Source organism: Podarcis gaigeae (assembly GCF_964106915.1).
Source record: "Podarcis gaigeae genome assembly, chromosome: 1".
NCBI classification, from domain to species: domain Eukaryota; kingdom Metazoa; phylum Chordata; class Lepidosauria; order Squamata; family Lacertidae; genus Podarcis; species Podarcis gaigeae.
Window position 1 is genome coordinate 23,984,020 of NC_139678.1, and position 16,249 is coordinate 24,000,268.

Sequence of the window (16,249 nt, forward strand, 5' to 3'; positions counted from 1 at the left end):
CCAGGTTTGTTGTGTTCAGGAGCCAGAACATTTGAGAACTAAACTGTTCGAAAACCAAGGTATGACTGTAGTTTGTAGACTGCAGATCAGTTGCCTTCAGCATAATAGTACCAAACTCTGTTGTCTTAACAGAGATCTCCAATGTAGATCTCCCAGTTTACTGTTTATAGAAGCAGAAGTTGGTCGAAACTTCACATTTTAGAAATTCTAAACGATGGCGACTTGACTATTCGAAATTCAAAATATTGCTAAAGAAAGGATAACTGTAACTCTTTCATGCTGACTGGCAAAAACTGGATATTGGTTCACAAATAGTGGGAAATCAGGTTGTGAATTTATAAATATACCCTACATTCTATAGTGTCCAGTACCAAATTATTGTACCATTCGGTTTGTGATATACTGGTCCCCCTCTACTCCCACCCACCCAAGCTTTTAAGGCATCGCAGAATGAAAGATCTCTTTCTTGCTCAACTGATGGAACTCAAGTGCGGAAGAGATTGCTGGAAGGAAAGCATGTTTTGCTCCCCCACCCGCCTCTTTGAGAATCGGTAGGACAGCGCTGGCTTTTAAGAGGAGCGTTCATCACTGTACAAGTTCCCTTTTGTACGTGGCAAAGCTTCTCTGCCCTTGGCAACCCTGGGCCACGGTTTTGCTGATACAACCAGACATAAATGGTCACAGTGGGCTTGATTTGTTGAATTACCGCCCTACGGAAATGCTGCCCCCCCCCCGAGTGCTGGTGTTTCCATGAGTTGCAGCACATGCTAGTGAAGGAAGCCCAAATCCACTCTGGTAATTCTTATTTTTTATTTTTTTAAAATTGTTTTCGCATCCTTTCCTTTAGTGAAAAGCAGATGCATTATTTAAGCCAGCATTTCTTCCCCAAAGTGCATTTCTGAGAGATTATTGCATGCCTCAGGTGCGCTGAAAAGCTCAAGGCATCATTTCTTTAAGCATTCAAGAGCCACAATTTCCTACATGCTGCATTGCCCAGAAAGTCTTAATTCAATACAAAATGGATATTGTTATTATTATTTTAAAAGGAGCAGCTGAACAGCCCTGTTGTTGCATTTCTCGTGAAATTGTTATTGGAAAAGCCTTCGCAAATTGGGAAAACTCTTGCTTCAGTGGGAAAGTCTTTCCATAATTGAGATGAAGGAATACTGCAATAATTCAGAGTGGTGTAATCCTCTGCTGACTTTTGGCCTATTAATGGCTCTCAGTTGTACTCCCCACCCTCTCCTTTTTGGATTTGGTGTGCCAGTAAGGTTAGCTTTTATGGCAGCTGTGGCGCAGTCAATGCGATTAGGGGCCACAAACTGCTCTTCCCTTAAAATCTCGGAATGGCGAATAAGCTCTGCCGGTGGATTCATGTTCTCATAGCAACCCTCTAATGTGCTCCCATCACCAGATGCATGGCCAAAATTTTCACAGCTGAATGCCTGAAGTCAATGGGGGACCAAAGTGGTTAGCGTCTCTGAATAATCCATCTGGCTGCTCTGTTTTGATGATTAAATGTGTGTTTCGGTTCTGCAGGCACCCATGAAAATTTTGGATGCCCGGTTTCCAAAATGTCAGTCAGAAGGCACAGTATGGCTTCACTTAGCTTAATGGCTTGTGAGACAGTATCTACAACATGCAGATAATCAGAAGTTCATGCCTCCTTGTAGGGCATTATGACACGGAGTGCTGGAGATGGCGGGTGGAGCATGCATTGAATTAAGAAGTAGGAATATCAGCTAGTTTGGGGGGGGGGTTATGCCTTAGGAGCCAATATAAAACACAGTTCTGTAAGTAGGGTCGAGCTTTATATCAACATAGAGTTTGCTTAGGGTGGAGCAGGTAGACCAGGAGCCCTCCAGCTGGTCTACAACTTCCATCAGTTCTAGCCAGCAAAGCCAGTAGCCACAGATGATAGGAGTCATAGCCCAAAACATCTGGAGCACACAGAATGGAGGAAGGCTGATACAACATTTGTTTGTGGCCTTTCAAATATAGTTAAATTTGTATAGGGAAGTTATACCATTGACCCTCTTTAAATTTGATTGAAAGAGATGTGCATACTTAGTATTGTTTGAGGTTAAAATGCTGTGTGTTAATGAGAGAGAGAGACAGAGACAGAGAAGGGAGTTAAGCATTTGATTAAAAAATATTTTGGAAGCAGGTAAAGTCTGGCAGAGGAAATTGACTTATCAGCTATTACTACTGGATGTAGTTGTAAAAACCAGATTCTGGAGGAGGTGAAAATCTGGCACAAATTAATCCCTGTGTGCGGTTGTCCACACCAATATGACATGCCTTTATTGCTTCAACCCAATTGTATAGGTTTCGGAGAAGGAGCGCTGAATGAGTTTGTGACTGTTGGACTTTAGGTTTGCTTTCAGTTCTTCAGCTGCTGTGTTGGGTGTGCCAGACTGGGTCATGGACCAACCTAAATTAAATTGCACCTGGAATCCGTTCATTTTCTTTTGTTCCCCCCCTTTTTTGGGGGGGGGACAAAGGTAAGGTGGGGAAGGTAATGCAGAAAAATGGTAGTGTGGAGAGAAGTAGAAGGATATCATTGTTCTCCAGTGGGCTGGTTCGCATGACATGGCAAGCTAAACTATGAGTAACTGTGACCCCCTTGTAGTTAGGGAGGAGAGCTTAGCCACAAGCCTGGGTTCGAATAACATGCTAAGCCCAAACCTTGATTTAGCTCAGCATGGCTCAGGATTAAAAGGGACCAGTAGTTTGTCTTTCTGTGTCATACAACCCAGGCCGTAGGGTCTGATGGAGGATGCTCTCGTACGGCCTGCTTTTCTGCAGATGGGGCTTTGCTGCTCTTGATTTCTTTCTGAAAACTGGCTTCCCCTGCCCAACCTCCAACCCAACCCCCCAAATGTTTTTTACACCATTTGGTCCACTTTGAACAATGGTTGTAATGAGGTAGCGAGATAAATATATTTTAAATGGTTAAAAAAATATACAGTAAATTCCATGATTGTAGGAAGTTGGGGTTAAAGGTGGACCCCACTCTCAAAAAAAAGAAGAAGGAAAAAAGCTGTGGGCAACTGGCATTATGTGCTTGATAAAACTTTGATGTTTTGAACCTCACATATTTTCAAGCGCACCTTCCCTACAATGTTGAAACATACTGCTGAGAGCCACAATGAGCTGTAAAGATTCCTGGTGTTGTTCTGCAGTATACACAATACAGGTTTGTAACTTATACCCATATATATCATCTGGGCATTTCACATTTGTAATATTATTTCTCTGAGCATATGCAAACTGGCAAGAGAAACGTAGCTAAGGTGCCAAGCTTCTTGAGGTTGCCAGCTCTAAATTTCAAGTAGCAAAGGCATAAAACGTGGAGCTGTAATACCAAGAGGATTTGGCAGAGCCACAGAGGAAACAATATGTGACTTTGTGCTTAAACACCATATTCCATGGGGCTGATCACTTTTGTCTGTTTCGGCATCTTTTGGGGGGCAGGGGTGTGTGGCACTGAGGATCCCATCAAAATTATTTTGCTATTGCCATCTGAAGTAGAACCCATTGTTAGGATGCACATCCTAAAAGATACTGCCTGATGCTAAATATGTTTTACTTGGTGGTAAATTCCATTAATGTCAGTGGAACGTATTTCAAGCAGTGTGCTTAGCATCACAGCCTTAACCTGTCTTTCTGCAGTTTGGTGCTTTTGTTTGATTCTCAGTGAATAAAACCAAACTATTGTTGCCCTTCTGTCTCCTGGACTTCTCCCAGGACTCGCATAATATTCCTACGTGCTAAAGCAGATATGTACCATGGGTCCCAATTCATGCTGGAAACAGTATATGAGTCTGAAGCCCTGTTCTACTTAAGGCATAGCCAGTTCCTGTCCAATCTGAGAATGAGATACTGTAATGGTTAACAGGTTGGGCTACGACTGGCAAGACACAGATTCAAATCCCCCACTCACCCACAAAGTTGTTGGGTGAGTTTGGGCCAATCACTATCTCTTGTCCTAAAGTTCCTTGCAGGATTGTTGTGAGGTCATACCATCTTGAGTTGGGTGGGTAAAAAGTACAGTTAGTAATAATAATATTTTGGGACAGCTGAGGGTGATTCATTGTGTAAGGGAAAACTTGAGGCAGATCAGAACTTAGCATCATGGTCCTAAACATTCTGTACCAGGGCTATGTGTTCTTGCCCATGTGTTAAAAAGAAAATACAGTTCTGATCCCAAGTGACAGAAATTCTGACCCAATTCTTGGTCATATAATTTGTCTACATTATGTCAACTGACCATAAATTTACATTTTCTTGCATATTTCTTTTTTCATGGATGATTTTGCTACTTAGGGATTATTCAGCTACCTCCTGCCAGTCTTAGGTTAATCAGCCCAGTTTGCACGCCTGGGTCACCCTGCTGGGTACACTCTGCTCGTCTTAAAGAATGCTGTGCCGGGCTAAAATGGGGAGGGACCTTGCGCAGAGCGCATTGTGCACAGAAACCCGTGCCTGTTTGTGGGCTGCTAATGTAGTTCCAATGCCTGTTTGTCGAGGGGAACTGAATCCAGTAGCCTCTCCTTCCTCTTGTTCCCAACAGATGCTCAACTCTGACACAGAGCTGGTACTATCAAATTGATCTCGTTTACCTATAAGGCTGTCTGTTAAGGTCCCAATAAAATCATAGGATTGTAGGGACCATGAAGTGTAATCTAGTCCAACCTCCTGCAGTGCAGGAACAAATATAGTAACTTAGTCCTTAATTCAATAACCTGTCTGTGTTCAGCTCCATATGGAATCTGTGTGTGTACTGTGCACAAAATTTGAACCTCAGCAATTTAATCTTCCCCTCTTGCATCTGAGAGGATATACCTTTCAGGTAACCTGCTGTAAAAAAAAAGAATTAAAAAGTCACTTACTATTCTGTGACTTGTGCTTCGATCAGGAGACTTGCTAAAAAAAAATCACATAAAAATATTGGAGCTTGACTGTAATAGATATATTTATTTACCGCTATAACCCACCATTGTTCTAAGGAGCTTAAGGTGGTGTACAAGATATGCCCCAGACAAACACATGGTTGTAACAACCCTGTGAGGTGGGTTAGGCCAAGACATAGGGACTGACCCAAGAGGGTTTCATGAATGAATGAGATTTAACCTTGTCCTACAGTCTTAACCATCATACCACATTGGATTTCAAGTTTCAGTTGACTTTGGTGGAGTTGCAAGCTCCCCAAAATTGTTCGGCCATTTCTGGAACCAAGCAAAGGCGTAGTACCAAGGAATTTGTAGCTTAGCGGTAAAAGAAATACGTGAATGTGGAAGTTCCAGGTTCGGTCCCTGACATTTCTGCTTGGCAAATCATCAGGTAGCAGAGCTTGATCAGGACTTCTGTCAGTCTGATACCTTGGGGACCTGCTGTCAGCCTTGAGTAGACAACGGCTGCATCCACACGAGGATACCACTTTAAGAGTCCCAGCTTCCCCGAAAGAACGGTTGGAGTTGTAATTTGTTAAGAGACCCCCTATCTCCCTCACAGAGCCACAATACCCAGAGTTCCCTTCAAAGAGGGATTGATTTTTAAAGCCCTCTGAGAATGGTGGCTGTGTCTTTCCAGTGTGGTGCAGTGGTTAAGAGCGGTAGTCTCGTAATCTGGGGAACCGGGTTCGCGTCTCCGCTCCTCCACATGCAGCTGCTGGGTGACCTTGGGCCAGTCACACTTCTCTGAAGTCTCTCAGCCCCCCTCACCTCACAGAGTGTTTTTTGTGGGGGAGGAAGGGAAAGGAGAATGTTAGCCGCTTTGAGACTCCCTAGGGTAGTGATAAAGCGGGATATCAAATCCAAACTACTACTCCTACTCCTCCTCCTCCTCTTCTTCTTCTTCTTCTTCTTCTTCTTCTTCTTCTTCTTCTTCTTCTTCCTAACAACACTCTGCACCCTGAACAAACTACCACTCCCAGGATTCTTAAGGATGCTTTTAATGTAGAGTGCAGATGTGGTCAATGCTAAGCTATACAGACCAGTTTGCCTGTAACTTCTTTTAAGTAACTACCTACTTCAGATGAAGAAAAAAAGGATGCAACTAAGTAAGTTCAAACATGTGGACCAGTAAATGTTTCTGTGGCTATTTGTGAGTTTGGAGCTGTGACCGAGAAAACAACCAGCACCAGTTTTCTTTCATTCATCGTTGAAGGACAAGTAAAGCGAATGGATGAATGACTGTAGCAAGGCTTGCAGTGATGTGCTTGAAGAGTTTGAAATGTTGTGTTGCAAAAGTGATCCGGAAGCTCTCCATCCACTCCATAGTCACTACTTGTTTCCTTGGAGACAAATGTAATCAAAGGGCTCTTCTTTCCCACCCCTTTCCTCACTTTTTATCATAGATGCTGTTGACTTACGGCTTTCAAAGTGTGGTGGAGTATCATGCAAAATGTTGGAAAGATGGAAATTCAATCACTGAGTGATTGGTCTAAACTCCATTGATTTGGAAAAGTGAAGGGTTGTTTTTATTCTTCCTGAAGAACCACATAGGGTGTTCTTCACACTTTTTCCATATCAAATAAAATATTGTCAGTGTCTGCTTTAAAAACATCTTTAGCATTTGACAACTCACATGTAATCATTCTGCTAGTGGGATAGGATACTTCAGCCTGGAAGTTTGTTCTTAGCTCGCTGACAGCTCTCAACTGAAAAAGGCTGTAACATCGAGCAAACTTTCTCTTTATTGGAAGTTCTGGTATGTGATCAGCCTTTTTTGGCTGCTTCAAATTTTCATAGAGTCATAGAATTGTAGAGTTGGAAGGGACCCTGGGGGTCATCTAGTCCAACCCCTCAATGCAGCTCATAGTTTGTCAGCTTCTCCGCAAGAATACCATGGGAGACTTTTGTCAAAAGTCTTACTGAAATCAAGATGCACTGCATCCGAGCATTCCCTTGATCTACCAAGCTTGTAACTCTATCGAAAAGAAATGAGTTTCATCTGGCACGGCTTATTTTAGAGCAGAGCTTTCCAAACTGTGTGTCACGACACATTAGTGTGTCAGCTGCAGTGTGTAAGTGTGTCAAATGAACATTGCCTGTGCTCCTCCCATGGCAGGAAAGGGGTTGGTTTAACCTTCAGTGTGCTAGTAAAACTAAATTACTGTGTCACGAAATGATGCAAGTCTAAAAAGTGTGTCACCAACATGAAATGTTTGGAAAGCTCTGTTTTAGAGAAACCCACGTTGGGTCTTAGTAATTACAGCATCCTTTTCTAAGTGCTCACAGACCAACTGTTGAATTATCTGTTCTAGGACCTTTTCTGGTACTGATGTCAAGCTGACTGGTTAATAGTTACCTGGGTCTTCTTTTGACCCCTTTTTGAAGATGGGAAAAACATTTGCTCACCTCCAGTCCTCAGGGACCTTCTCTGTTCCCCAAGAATTCTCAAAGAGGCTCCTTTAGTAGTACCCTGTACCCTTGGGTGCAGCTCATCAGGCCCTGGAGATTTGAATTCATTTAAAGTAACTAGGTGTTCCTTTACTACCTCTTTTTCTGTCCTGGGCTGCAGCTCCCTCCTTGCATAATTTATTCTGTTATCACCAGGTAGAGCACTTATTTCTTTTTGAGTGAAGACAGAGGCAAAGTAGGTGTTGAGCAGTTCTTTCTTCTCTCTGTCTCCATCTTTCCCCTGCAGAGGACCTACTACTTGTTTGTCCTTCCTCTTGCTTCAAACATAGCAGAAGAAACCCATTATTATTGTTGTTGTTGTTGTTGTTGTTGTTGTTGTTGTTGTTGACCTCTCTTGTGAACCTGAGCTCATTCTGAGCTTTGGCCCACCAGATTTTCTCCCTGCAACTAATGGATACTCATGCATACTCTTCCTTCATGATTCCCCCCCCCCCCCATTTCTTATACATTCTCTTTTTAAAATTTCAGCTCATCCTCAAGCTCCTTATGCAGCCATCTTTAGATGCTTCAGAGTTTTCTTTCTTGTTAGATTTATCTGTCTTTGTGCCTTCAATATTTCACCTTTAAGAAACTCTCTGTATTCTCATCCTTTTGTTGTCGTTTGTTGTCGTGTCCGACTCTTTGTGACCCCATGGACCAGACCACACCATCTCATCCTTTTAGTGAACCCCTACTAACTTACTCAGTTGAAAGTGATTAGGATTTTTCTCCATGTAAGTACAGAGACCCAAAAAGGCTATGAATTAATTTCTCATCTTGTTAGCTTCCTTTTTAAACAAGGGCCTTTTCTACCATTGTAAGGTGCTCCTCACTGAGCTTATTTCTTTTGGAATCTTAAATCCCTTTATCATTAAAACCTTATTGTTCATTTAAATAAAATCTCAATTTATATGATTTTTTTTTAATGGCTATAAAGTCATACCTCGGGTTAGGAATGCTGAGGGTTGTGCGTTTTTGGGTTGTGGACCACGCCAAACTCAGAAGTACCGGAACGGGTTACTTCTGGGTTTTGGCACTCGCTCAGAAGTGTGAAATGACGTCACACACATGCACAGAAGCGCTGAATTGTGTAACGCACGTGCACAGACGTAGCGCTGCGAGTTGGGAACGTGCCTCCCGCACAGATCACGTTCGCAACCCGAGGTATGACTGTAAGTTGTTTTGCTTTCCCTTTTTAATGTAAGCCTCCTACCTATGTGTATGGATATATGTATGTGTGTTATTTTAAATTCCTTTAAAATACTTTTTAAATCTGTGCTTTTATTAGTGGTTCTGAGAGGCTTTAATACTGCCTCCTCTCCTGAATATTCCCATCCATATTGGTCATTAGAACAACTTGTAACTAAGGGTGTGAACCCAGGTTCACCTCTTTCCTCCTTCTCAATCCATTTTCCTTTTGTGCCGTGTCTTTTATTGTTAGCCGGGGACACAGACTGACTTGACTTTATTGTATTGTATTGCATTGCGCTGCATTGCATTGTGGTTATTTGTAAACTGCTTTGGGAGCCTTTTATCAGCCCTCCTGACATAGCAAAACCTACCCCAGTTGCCTGATATATTTCTGTGTTAACTGTCATGCCAAATATTTAATAGACAGGCTGCTGAAGCTGTACAAGAAACCAGGCTACTGTAGCATTCTAGGTGTTCCTCCTCACCAAATCACACCTGTCTCTTCTACCCTGGATGCGTCTTGGAATTTTCACCAGCTATATTCCTTGTATGATATCACAAAAAAGAATGGCTGTAGTAGCTCATTGCTAGTTTACATAGCCATTGAGTCCGCAGCCCATCATTTCAGGTTATTCTAGTTTCACTCTAGTTTTCTTGTAGTAAAGTGATGCTCTTTAAGTACTGATTTCGAACGTAGGTTTATTAGTGATGCCCTCAGCCATTACCCATAGTCGAATGCTCAGATGGTTGCCTTGCCAAAGTAAGATAGAGTCATCTGTATGAATTGTAATTGAATTTGGGGATGGAAGGGAAACATTCCCTACGCAAAACTTCCTGACTGACCTGATCTGAGAGTCCCAGAAAAGTTGTAATTCCTTCTAATAACGATGGTGCATTCCCAGTAATGTAATAAATGGGGATAGGATGTGTTGTCCATCCTGGTATTTTTTTATTGTGCCCCTCAGAAAAGTTTAGGGCAATGAGCGCAGACCCCGTTGTGCAAGCAGAAGTCCTTGCGCTAACAGGAGGCGGACTTCGTGGGATACAACCCACTGTGCTTGGTTCCTGAATCAATGTTGTTTCTGCCACTCAAGAGTGCATTTTTTTCTGTTAGTGCAAGAACTTCCACTTGTACAACAGAATTTCCCTTCCCTGCCCTCTTCCACATGTAATTCTGCTCCCAAGTTCTGTTTTCACTGACAAAGACAAGTTGCTTGAATGCCACCCATAATTACCAGTTGCAAGGGAATAGAAGTGGAATCCTCTGAACTTGAAAATAACTAGTAAATTCTGTTTAAGCCTTACCTCTTGCAGGCAAGCTAAACTGATTACGATTCTCTCAGGCTAAAACTGAAATTCTAGACCTCCCAAACAGAAACCTAGGCTTCATATATTCAGATTTATTTTAATTATTACACTTGGTGTGAACCAGACATAGTAGGTGGAGTTGAGGGATTAAGTTTTTTGTGGTAAGGTGGCACTCATGCTTTCTGGTATTAGGAACACTTAGTTTTTTAAAATAAGTTGCTTAGGGAGCTTAAGCCCACCTTCCTCCAAGTTTCTTTTACAACACCCAGAAGAGAATAACAGTTTTAGTTTCTAGTCTGCGAAGCTTATTTATCTTCCAACCTGGCCGTGAAGAATAATTATGATATTTCAATATGTGGTATGTGTGCTGCATTGACAGAGAGGGAGAGAGAATTTCCAGAAAACTGCTGAACAGAGCACAGTGGTAGCTATTTTCACAGTTTACATACAATATCAGACTGCCCCAATTCCTTCTAAACATCAAAACTGAAATACAGCTGCACCTAAACTAGCATTTGTAGCAGAAAAATGAGATCTGTTGTTCTTCATAAGCAGGAAGGAATATTCTCGGTTTTCTGAAAAACTTAAGAGTTACACTTACGTCATTTAAAATGATTTTTTTTTATCCTCCTTTGCAGAGTATTGGGAAAGGGTCTTTATGGTGTATAGACCCAGAATATAGACAAAATCTTATCCAGGCTTTGAAAAAGACCCCCTATCACCCATATTCGCATGTGTTCAGCACCCCTCCAGCGTCTCCTCAGGCATATCAAAGGTAAGAAAACTTGAATATAATTTTAACATGGGCAGTTGTTTTGTCTTGTCTCAAATACTGGATCAGGCAAGGGCCAGAAATCGGGGAGGGCTGCTAACAACATTATGTAGTCTAGCTTTTACTAGAATGCCTCTGTTTGATGGGCCAGCAAAGGCACTTACTGCGCTTATCACAAATTAGTTGTACTTTAACTGTTGAAAGATCCAAAGTATGCACTCTTGGTTTGTAAATTTAGCTCAGGTCAATTGACTTGTGCATATTTGGGATCTTTTAAGGCACAACTAATTGTGATAAGCGATCCCAGGTATGTAATCTCGCATAACAGCACAGGATGCACCTTTGCTGGTTTAAACCAAAACAACTGTTTTTTTGCAAGAAACACAGCAACCTGTTAGCTCTCAGTGGCCCGCTGGAAACTCATTGGTGGCCCAGTGGAGACAAATTAGACCACAGTCTGTCTTCTGCCCTGCTATAAAGGACTACAGCAGCTGCAGAAAGCATGGTAGTTCCCTTAACTTATTGGTACTTAAACCGTCTGTTAGAGCCGCAGTATGTCTTACCGGTTTTGGAGGAACCGACCTGTTCATTTGCAGTTTGTCATTGTAAGTTTCCAGTGCTCCTTTGGAGGTTTCTGAGAAACATTCTAGCTGCTTGTGCTCAGGGCCAAAGCTGGAGTTTTAAAAGGAAAAGGAAACCGGCTGGGTTTTCCTCTTTGCTTGCATGAATAGATGTGTACCTCTTTGGAAGCAGGTCGCTGGTGCTTTTTGTCCTCCTAGCTCCCTACTTGGTAGATCGCTTTGTCAACGCAGCTATATAAACTTTTGCTTCTAGGTAACAGGAAGCTTCCCTTGCTGTTGTGGTTACCTGCTCTGTGAGGCGAGTGGGTCTGTTCATGGTTATGCCTAGTTGCCATAGCTCACTCCTGTTCATCTTGTAAAAAAGGTGAACCAGGACTGGTGACTTTGAAAAGTCATTGGAGGGGGGAAATGGAAGTACAGTACTTGAACAGTGATTGTTTGTTTCTTGTTTGTCCTACTCAGGGGATAGTATGAGATAATTACGGGGTATCAAACCGCCTGCTTTTCATAACAAACCATTCGGGAAATGGATTATTTATTTCTACAAACAGAGGATCAAATCACATCTGCACGTAGGACAACAATAGGCAAATTTATAAATAATAATAATTTAGAAACTTGTGTTACCTGTTGCACAAATTAGATCTACACCAACCTGCCTGGCTGCAGATATATATGTTAAAAGCCGATAAGGAATTTTAAATGTGTATTTAGATGGGGATTTTGGGGGTGGTGCAATACTTTTCTGCCCCCCTCCACTCAAGTTATATCACTTCTTCCCTGCTTTTTAGAAGCCAGCAACATGCAAAGTAATTTCGTTCTGGTAACGTTAATGAGGTTCTCGTGCATCTGTGTTGATCCGCGCGTTCCGTCACATGACCCAGACAATCAATCTTCAGGCAGAGATTGGGAGGAACAGCTGGGCTTTTGCAGGAGACGGCTGTATGTCTGCCCTTGCTAGGCGATTAGCGTGATGGTAACCATAGCGACTAGAACGTCTCCATAGCAACGCATAGCTGAGACAGGTGCAGTTGCATCACAAGGCTGTTGCCTGGCAAAAGGACAGGCCATTAGTACTAAGATATACGCTGTTGCCTTGGTAACGGATAACCCTACATAGCAACTACAGTGGACTTGCAGCATTTTTACCCTCCTGATTAAAGAAAATAATAATAATAAGAGACATTCTACCAGGTTGTTGTTGTTGTTGTTTTAATCTATGATCAGCAGCACCGAGAGCTCTCACTGCCAGGGTGTCTGTTGCTAAAAGGTGTACTGAATGTGAGATTGAGCACTGATGACAGAAGGAGGTGAAGAGCTGCGCCTAAGGAATTGATACTAGCTGTAGCAAGTTGAATATTGGAGGTTAAGGCTGCCATCTCATGTTTGCCACCATTGAACTTAATGAGGTTTATGCCTTGGTAGAAATTATTAGTTGGGATGCGGGTGGCGCTATGGGTTAAACCACAGAGCCTAGGACTTGCCGATCAGAAGGTTGGCGGTTCGAATCCCCGCGACGGGGTGAGCTCCCGTTGCTCGGTCCCTGCTCCTGCCAACCTAGCAGTTCGAAAGCACGTCAAAGTGCAAGTAGATAAATAGGTACCACTCTGGCGGGAAGGTAAACGGCGTTTCCGTGCGCTGCTCTGGTTCGCCAGAAGCAGCTTAGTCATGCTGGCCACATGACCGGGAAGCTGTACGCCAGCTCCCTCAGCCAATAAAGTGAGATGAGTGCCACAACCCCAGAGTCGGTCTCGACTGGACCTAATGGTCAGGGGTCCCTTTACCTAGACGTTATTAGTAGCAGCAGCAATAGTGAGATCAAGCATTTTTGCCCTGCTCTTTAGTAAAAGGTTTCCAGAGTTCTATAGGCAGGTTTGCGCTCAGGCTTACATTCTAAAATACATGACATACAAGGGGAAAGGGATGGAGAGGGAGGAGGAAAAAGGCAAGTTAGGGCACTAGTTCTTATGACGACCACCTGGGAAGGAAACAGTTTAGGGCAGGGTTTTTCAACCTTTTTGAATCCATGGCTCCCTAGACCAACCACATTATTTCTGCAGCAACCCTGTGAGGCTCAGGAGCCCAGTTATATCCCCGCTTGCCCTTTTCCAAACACCTTCCCTTGTGGAGTGTTCCCTCAGCCTCCTCTCCTCTCTTTGGGAGTCCTCTGGGCAGTCAGAGCTACCGCTCCTGGTCTCTGAGCTGCCCCCTCTACCTCAAAGAGAGCTGCCTCCTCACACTGCCCCACATGGGCCTGGGAAGCACCCCCTGGCCAGCCCCAGAGGCACCATTCGCCTGGGGAGCTTGTAGCCAGGGCTGCTGCAACAAACAGCTGTGCAAGCCTTTGGGAGGCAGAGATGCAAGAGGGTATCAGAGGAGGGAGGGAAGGAAACGGAGACAGGGGCCAGTGTTGCCCACAGCACACCCTGACCATCATTCAAGGGACCCAGGGTGCCACGGCACACTGGTTGAAAACCTCTGGTTTAGGGAGCCTGAGGGTGGAATGGCTGCAGCTAGGTGATACAGTGGTACCTCAGTTTAATTCATTCTGGAGGTCCATTCTTAACCTGAAACTGTTCTTAACCTGAAGCACCACTTTAGCTAATGGGGCCTCCTGCTGCTGCCGTGCCGCCAGAGCAAGATTTCTGTTCTCATCCTGAAGCAAAGTTCTGTAACCTGAAGCGTATGTAACCTGAGGTACCACTGTAGTTGGAGGGGGAGACCCAAAGGCAACTGGTATCAGCAGAGGCAATGGAATAGCGCTGGTTCCCATCTCTACTCTGTCTTGCAGCCTGATGAAGATGTACAGTGGTACCTCGGGTTACAGACGCTTCAGGTTACATACGCTTCAGGTTACAGACTCCGCTAACCCAGAAATATTACCTCGGGTTAAGAACTTTGCTTCAGGATGAGAACACAAATCATGCTCTGGCGGCGCGGTGACAGCAGGAGGCCCCATTAGCTAAAGTGGCCCTTCAGGTTAAGAATGGACCTCCGGAACAAATTAAGTACTTAACTTGAGATACCACTGTATATGGGTTTGTTTACCCTGGCATATATAATATTGTGTTGTTAATATCTGCTTTATCCTCTCAAACGTGCCCCTCCCAATATATTCCACAATAGTCTCTTTGATGTTTGTGTTTTTTTCCTGTATCCCTCCCTGAATTAGTCACCAATCTGCTCTGGCCCAAAGTAACTAAATGTTTTGTAGCCTGACCTTATAGAGCCACAACAGTAAAAGCCAAGCCTTACGCTGCAGCAGAACAACAGCAGCAATATCTTATCTCTGCCATGCATAGCTCGACCCTAAGTGGCACTCACAGTTTGAGAGGGCAGGAGAGAACTGTCAGGGGCAAAGGCATTTAAGAGGGTGCATGAATGGGTCCGAATTTTATCCACACCAACTCGGCACATGAAGCTGCTGCAGGGCTTGGCTATGGTGTCATTTACTGGCATAGTAGTTGTTTGTTTAGAACAGGCATCCCCAACCTGTGGCCCTCCAGATGTTTTGGCCTACAACTCCCATGATCCCTAGCTAACAGGACCAGTGGTCAGGGATGATGGGAGTTGTAGTCCAAAACATCTGGAGGGCCGAAGGTTGGGGATGCCTGGTTTAGAACTAGTTGACGACAGTGATTAAGAACCCGATGAGATGGGAAGATCCCAGCTCCCTTATGGGAAGGGCCACTGGTGATCCTGGTTATAACAAAATCTTGTCCCTGTGATTTTATTGATGTGCTTTTGTTATTTGTAAATCGACGTGGAATAATTTGTAATCAATTAACATTCCCTCCACCACCTCAGTTGTTGCCAAGGCTTTTTTTCAGCCAGAACTCAGTTCCGGCACCTCTCACGTGGGAGCCATTGCCATTCTAAGAGAACAAGGGAGGTGTTCATGGAGAGTTCTGCCCCCTCGTTTTCTAGAAAAATAGCATTGGTTGCCAATGTTATATAGACAACTAGACCACATGATTTCAACAGTGCCCTTCTATGGAGGCGTTTGCAGAGCTTGTGTTAAGATTGGGGTGGGAATTTTGTTAGAATAAAGTTATAAACTGAAACAAAAAAGTAGCCAGTCCCTGGCCCCTTACGGGCCTGCTTCCATGGATAGAAGGTGCTTTTGGAGCCCTCCATTAATGGAAGAGATGGTGGTTTTGACTAATTTTCCCCCTTTCCACCAGTGTTAGAAACTGGGATAGAAAAGCTAGGAGCCAAATGCCTCCTGGGACCTGGGTTGTGGGCGACAAAACAGTGTGTCTAGTTGCCATTGGGGGGTGGAGTTTGGCAACACTTTCTATTTATTACTTTGATATTACGCAATTCACATAAGTGACACAGTATCACAGTTTTAACAGAAGTTGTTAATACATGTTTAATTTGGAGTTTACAGTAAAAAAATATTGGTACTGTACTTCAGTTTTCAAAACACTCTACCCTTTATTGTTAAACTCCCTAACGTATTAATTGTCCTTAACATATACTTCAAGGCTTCAAAGCACATACATTCCAGTAATCCTTGAGTGTCAGCCAGGCGCAAAAAAATCGCACCCAGACTTTTTTAGGTGCTCGCAAATGGAGAATCTTTAGGCGCAAAAAGCATCTGGCGCCCTGCTAATTTCTAACCCTGCTTTCCACACCCTTGCTGTTCTGGATTTTTTTTCTTTCTTCATGATGGGTGGGGGAGAACGCCTTTGTAGAGGTTACCCTAAGTTCCTTGGAGGAAGGGCGGAATAAAAATGCAATAAAAGTATGTACAGCGCCCCCACCCCTGCGACCGCAATCCCTCATGCTTGGGTTGGGTTACAGTCTAAAACACTTATTACCCAGGTAGAAACTTAAAGCAAAATGTGTACCATAAACATCAACCACTGCTAGAACCTTCACTTCGGCTGCCACATCCAGGCCAAAGGGAGGGAGGAGTCTGAATAATGTTTCCAAAAGTGCCTCTGGCAATTTGGGACCAGGTTACCGAAAGGTCATCTGCCCCC

The 16,249-nt window shown here is 43.6% G+C and overlaps 1 protein-coding gene and 1 pseudogene across 11 annotated transcripts in view; one reads left to right on the forward strand and one right to left on the reverse strand.

The window, feature by feature from the left end:
- LOC310844441 (lysosomal enzyme trafficking factor pseudogene) overlaps positions 1 to 11,451 on the reverse strand; it is a 31,237-nt pseudogene extending 19,786 nt beyond the window's left edge. Inside the window, exons 1-2 of one of the 2 annotated variants that reach the window (XR_014568680.1) lie at positions 11,241 to 11,451; positions 4,896 to 4,929 (exon numbers count right to left, since the gene is read on the reverse strand). The product of XR_014568680.1 is annotated as a lysosomal enzyme trafficking factor pseudogene (transcript). The remainder of the gene's footprint in view (positions 1 to 4,895; positions 4,930 to 11,240) is intronic. The other variant, XR_014568669.1, reaches the window with a different exon arrangement.
- Positions 1 to 16,249, forward strand: part of FOXN3 (forkhead box N3) — a 193,323-nt gene that overhangs the window by 81,810 nt on the left and 95,264 nt on the right. For all 9 annotated transcript variants that reach the window (XR_014563497.1, XM_083735609.1, XM_083735607.1 and 6 more), the window contains exon 3: positions 10,544 to 10,680. Coding sequence is in view for 8 of the 9 variants with exons in the window: in XM_083735609.1 (XP_083591735.1) it covers positions 10,544 to 10,680 (137 nt within the window). In the remaining variant the exon portion in view is untranslated. The remainder of the gene's footprint in view (positions 1 to 10,543; positions 10,681 to 16,249) is intronic.